Here is a 6,643-nt window from a genome sequence, read left to right on the forward strand (position 1 = left end):
CCCTTACCCGTTCAAAGATATGAGCTCCAAAATGATGTGCAGTGTGTGGGTTATGGGATGTGCACTGTGCACACAGTATATGAGGGATGGAAAGTAACTTTAACTGGTGCTTGCATGATGTAGGAGCATCAATGTAAGAAACCCGTTTCGTTTGATGGCTACAGACCTGCCTGCACACCCCCCCCCCCCCCCCCGTGTGTGTGTGTGTGTGTGTGTGTGGGTTTGTGTGTGATTGTGCATGGCCTGAACCCGTTTCGTTTAATGGCTACAGACCTGCCTGCACACCCCCCCCCCCCCCCCCCCGTGTGTGTGTGTGTGTGTGTGTGTGTGTGTGTGTGGGTTTGTGTGTGATTGTGCATGGCCTGAACAACAGCGCCCCTCCCTTAACATGTGTGGTCACAAAAGGTACTGTAGGCTAAATAGATATAGATACACCATAAAAATGCTAATATACAGCATACGATTTGTGAAAGTGACAAACGGGCTTCACAGTTATGTCAGGTGTGTTCATATGCTGATGGTGATGCGATTTCAGATCAATTGCTCCAGCCACCGAGGAGAAACGCTGTGACAGACAGACAGACAGACAGACACTCACTCACTCACTCACTCAGACATTCGCAAAATTATAGTATAGACTAGCCCTTACCCGTTCAAAGATATGAGCTCCGAAATGATGTGCAGTGTGTGGATTATGGGATGTGCACTGTGCACACAGTATATGAGGGATGGAAAGTAACTTTAACTGGTGCTTGCATGCTAATATGTAGGAGCATCAATGTAAGAAATACCCGTTCCATTTAACGGCTACAGAGATACTGTGTACCGATCTGCATGATTTTGGACAACATCTGTAACAGGGCCAGAACCACCCCCCCCCCCCCCCCCCCCGCCCGCCCGCCCGCCTGCCCGCCTGCACACACACACACTACCCCCCCCCCCCCCCCCCGTGTGTGTGTGTGTGTGTGTGTGTGTGGGTTTGTGTGTGATTGTGCATGGCCTGAACAACAGCGCCCCTCCCTTAACATGTGTGGTCACAAAAGGTACTGTAGGCTAAATAGATATAGATACACCATAAAAATGCAATTATACAGCATACGATTTGTGAAAGTGACAAACGGGCTTCACAGTTATGTCAGGTGTGTTCATATGCTGATGGTGATGCGATTTCAGATCAATTGCTCCAGCCACTGAGGAGAAACGCGGTTTCAGACAGACAGACACTCAGACAGACAGACAGACATTCGGAAAATTATATGTTAGATGTGCAACATCGTTTTCTCTCTCGACAGTAAACAAACCAACACAAAGTTTAAGTGTATAGAGGGTATCTTCACATTTCTAAAGTGACAATTTAAGGACGTTTTATACCTCTAAAATGACAAATTAAAAGTTGGCCAAATTGTCAAATATTAGAGACAGAAGTTGTGAGAATAGCTGATCTACATGCTCACGAGCATGTAGATCAGCAATAGAACAATAGAGCAGTGAAGTTTGACGTCATTTACACATTCTACCTGGTTCCCGTTTTTTTCCCCCCATTCAGAATTCCCATTGACTTTTTTCATATCGCGTCATATAAGAACTGTGTTCCAAACATAAACAAATGATCTCCACGGTTTGACTCATATGGATATGAAGAATCAACTGATGGTGAGAAAGCCCTAATGTTACTGACGCCAAATTAGTTACATTTCTCTAGAAACAGACAGTATCAAATATGAGTGACTGACTATCATAAACCATACAGAGCCACCTCCCCGACAATATCGAGGAGACCGTTTGTTTATTTTTGGACCGCAATGCTTATATGAGACGGTTTTAAGATGACTCAATGTTATTCTCCAAAGAGAAATTACTTCCGTGAACCGGGGGATGAGAGAGTGACGCCATAGAGGGCGTGTTTGTGTTATTCTGAATCAGGCATTGGTTCAGTGACAGCCGGTCAGAGACATTCCAGTTAATATGAGCAGACAGCATACTATAGTGTATGCTATCAGCAACCTCAAAGCTCTGTTAAGGCAGTTGGGTTAATGTGTGACTCAGCATACAGTATACCACCCTTAGAACAAGTTATAGAGATGGCATCAACAACACTTTCCATTAGAGTGCTTTTTATAGTTTTAGCAATTTTAATGAGCTTGACTTCAGTGGGTGGGGGCACCCTACTATTTACAGTAACACTACTAGCCCCCATAAGTCACATCTGCCCATGAAGGATTGTGGTGCACCTTGGGAATGGGCTTATTGTGTTTAAAAACACATATTTAGACACAATAAAATCAATCGCCAAAACAATAGAAAGCTATATTATATTATATTTTATCTCTAATTACAATCTAAAATATGAACCCTTGTTGTAAAAAAACAAAGTTGTCCTTTAACTAAAAACGTACTGTCCAGTGTCCAGTGTCCACTATTTAATAATAATTTCATTATTTAGCAGTTTTTTTGTTTGACTGTTCCTTTCTTTCTTTTAACTCCTCTCTTCAATGTTCAAAATGAGAGCTTGGCAGGGTGCCATCAGCAGACAGACAGTGGCCAAGATGGCAGAGGCCTCACAAGCCTCCTTATCAAAACACAGGCACACCATTGGCGGTGGCATTGGTCAAAGTTTATTTTTAAAAAGTCTACCACAGTACACATTGATAGAAAAAGTGTTTCAATTATCATGTGACTATACTGACTAGAGGTCATGTTTGAGCATATGCACCTCTTTAAACCCCTGAATCAGTCTGCGAAGATGGTGATTCATTCAGTCCATCCCTGGGGAGTGATGAACATGAATGCACATCACTAAATATTTCAGAATTCATGAGCTCATTTGCTAAGCTAAGCTTCCATCTTAGGTGCCACGAGGATCAAAACCACAAGCATGCCTCTAGTGAAGAGGGATAATACTGCTCAAGATCTTTCCAATCTAATATTACTTTTAACAAATACTTTAAAACAGAGAAGGGCTGCAACTATCTTCTTTGGGATTACCGGTATTCTGTTGATAACTTTTTCAAATAATTAAAGAGGCAATTTTTTCGATCAGGTTTTTATAACTGACTAAACTGATTAATCTGATTAACCACTTATATTTTACCACAATATTTTACTAAGGATGTGGTGAAAGAATAGTGAAAATAGCTAAAATAGATAGATAGATATAGATTCATATTGCACTGAGATACAGCACATTGTGTGCTTATAGATCAGCTATTTTCACAATATCTGAAAACTAATTATTTCTATTTAATAAATGGATTTTTATAATAATTTAAATCTATTTAGTTTGCTTAACTGATGCACTGATGCACTATCAATGTGAGTATCTATTTTCAGAAGCTTGACCACTTTGGAGAAAAATAAATAATCTCTTGATCAAGAAGCAAGGTAATTTACGTTGATGTTGTTCACATTATGTAATGAGGAAATTAGTTTCATTCTGAGTAGCACCTCATTGCTGGTCACTGATCTTTTCACTGTTGAAAATGTCACGCCAATAACTAATGAAAGAAATGTTAAAATGTTAATAAAATAGCTAAAATATCCGTCATAAAAGCTCACGATGCATGATGACATTGACTGCCACCTTCATCATACAAATTATTTACTACTCAATTAGGCATGAAGAAGAACATGACTGTAGAAAATGATATGACATTGTGGTGGCTCCATTCTTTAGAGAAACCAGGAGTCTCAGTTGGTCCAAAACCTCCCTGTCTAAAGGCTATTCCAGGAATGCATGTCACTAAGTGGGTCATAATCACAGGGGAATTGGCTGCTTATCTAGGACATTGTGGCCAATTAAATATAGCTAAGTAATGTCTTGGTCTCAATAATGCAGAGACTGTGTATTGATAGTATGTCTGTAGAAATATTTTAGTATAAACATTGAATTGATTGATACTCTGTGGCCAGTGTTGTAGTGATAAAATTTGGAAGTGTGGGCACGCACCACGCACGCACGTGCACGCACGTCAATGCGAGTGCACGCACATGCACACGCATGCTCGTGACGTTTTTGGTGGGTTAAAATGGGTCTGTGCGGCGGCAGAAATAGCCTTGATATAGACCAGTGGTAAACTGACTAGGCTACCGCTCTACTTCACCATCTGAGATCTCTCGGTGGGAGTTGATAACGCTCGTAAAGCCCCGGGCCGGACCAATCAGCGGCAGCTACGGGCGGGCTCTGAGCGGCTCTGAGCCAATAGAGTCTGATTGCAGACCACGTGGATGCAGACAGGCCAATATTACAGCACGGCTGGCGAGCCTATTTCAACCAACTGCTGGGTCAAAACGACCTGTAATATAATATCAATATTTCCTAGAGACATTTCACAACAGAGATTTCACACGGTTAATGCACGGCGGCATAACAGAACCGTTTTAGGCTTAATATAATAGGTTTAATATAGGCATGATCACCAATAAGAGAATGCACTATGTCGCCGTTGTACAGACAGTGCTGGTGGTGTCTGTCTGCATGTTTGACCGGAATTATACACATGTAGATAATCCAACGTAACAAAAATTCACAACAAACAAACAAACTGCTGTGTAGGTAGGCTACTAACCGCTTAAAGTTTGAAGAAGTAGACATAAACAGACTTGTGTTGTTGGTTGGTCAGTCTTATATTATCCCATAGCCCGAAGGGGCAGTCAGCTTGTTGGTTGGTTGTCATGGCGATATTACAACCAATCAGTGGACGGTCTGCTCTGTACCGCGTATTTCCTGGTGAACCTGTGCGCAAAGGTGGGGGCCGATGGGCAAGGAGGGTTGCGAGCTTATGAGACTAAAATAAGACCTTAAAACATGTTGAAAACAGTTGCGTGCATTAGTGCAAGATGACGATAAAGGAAATCATTAAATGGAAAACATTAAACTAACTTCTGAAAAAGGCTTCTAAGCCTACACTAGCCTACTAAAAACTAGTGAACCGCGATCTTGCCACACATGAATAAGTGTGGTTGTAAACAATAACACAGACAATATAAATCCTTAGTCTAGTTGTGGGAAGAAAAGGATATCATCATGGCCCCAAATAACTTTTAAATATCTTGCAATTGGTGACGAGTCTCTTACTAAATCGAGTGCCTCTCATTCTCAATACATAAAGGCTAAGCTATATAACCTCTCCATCATCAGCAATAGTCAGTGGTGTGTGTTCCCCACACTCCCAAGCCACTCACCGTTGCGCTTAGGTTCACTGGGAAATACCGCGTTTCCCCCCCACTACATCCCTGTCTGTGGCCTATGCAGGCAGATAAGATGGTCAACATAAATGTTATTAAATGCATTTGGTCTGTTAAATGTGGAAATGTGGAGTGATGAATGGCAAGGTTCTAATAATGGGGCCTAATAATGGCATGGCTTCCCTGAGTATCTCTGATCAGTCATAAACAGTCATAAACACGAACCAAATATGGAGGAAGAGCATAGAATGTTTTTTTTATTTTTTATAATATATTTAGATTTTAAAAAATGTGGTTATGAACTCGACACCGTGGTGAGCATTACACAACTGCGGTATGGCGGTATTGCGGTTATTGCACCCAACCCTAATCACCACTGGCATCACCAGGAAAGCTGGTCCCTCATTGGCTGTTAATGATAGCGTTGCCAGAAATGCTGATCCCTGATTGGGCTACGGTCTTAAACACACACATCTACCTGCCTACATACGCAGCCAAACGCAGTACTTGCGCGCTCTGCTGGTGCAAGTAATTATGACAAATACTCACATATATGAGACCGGAATAGTAGCGGTCCTTGAGGTTGTGTAGTACGGAGGCCTCGTTGAGACACGTGAGCTCGGCCATGTCCTCAGCCTTACTGAACTTGGGCGGATTCATCTTCTGGATGTCGTCCTTGTTGACCACCGCCTTCTTTCCATTCTCTGCCAGCTCCAGCACCACCTCGTCCCCGCGCTCCTCGCGGACGCTGGCCGCCTCGAATCCATGGCGCTCCGAGGGAATCCACACCAGCTTCTTGGCGGTCCAGTCGGCCTGATTGGCCGGATTGTAGACCACGGCGCGGTCTACGAAGAGGTACCGCTCCGGGTCCTCCTGACCAGCGCGCTGTGACATCACTGCCAGGAACCAGAAACGGAACTAAGTGGACCACCTACAGGGAGAAGGCAAACTATGAGGCTCATTTGGCAAGATCCAAAAACTCCTAAAGCCTGATTTAAACTAGTTGTGCGGCACAATGCCTTGTGAGCTTGTTTTCATTAATATTTTCGTACTGTAGTAGCATCTAAAAGATTTGTTGACGAGCTGGAAACTAGAGGTCTAATTTTAGCCAGACCAAATATGGAATAACATTGATTTCTAATCTATATCCTAAAATGCAGTGAAATTGCTTTCTGCAAATATGTCCAGCTTAAATTACCATACAGATAATTCACAGATGGTCAGGTAATGTACATTTACATACATTGTCACACACACAATTGTCAAAAAGGATAAGATGCAAAAAAGTTAATAGCTAATTTCCATCACTGTCCATTCTCATAGACATGTAAGTTATATCATATGATGCAAGAAATGTTGAATGTGAGTGCGTGTGTGCGTGCGTGTGCGTCTGTGTGTACATGTATGTCCAAGCACCCTTTGGCGCTGATGGTGCAAGATAGTTTCCTTGAGGGAGAAA

At 42.4% G+C, this 6,643-nt stretch overlaps 1 protein-coding gene across 1 annotated transcript in view; it reads right to left on the reverse strand.

The window, feature by feature from the left end:
• The window catches only part of LOC308281864 (myosin-10-like), a gene marked incomplete at both ends in the record, with an annotated part of 106,691 nt that extends 100,613 nt beyond the window's left edge, over positions 1 to 6,078 (reverse strand). Inside the window, 1 exon segment of the mRNA XM_080722190.1 lies at positions 5,734 to 6,078. Coding sequence (XP_080578316.1) covers positions 5,734 to 6,078 — 345 coding nt within the window.
• Positions 6,079 to 6,643: the final 565 nt, after the last annotated feature.

Source organism: Nannobrachium achirus (genome assembly GCF_963921795.1).
Source record: "Nannobrachium achirus genome assembly, chromosome: 3".
NCBI lineage: Eukaryota > Metazoa > Chordata > Actinopteri > Myctophiformes > Myctophidae > Nannobrachium > Nannobrachium achirus.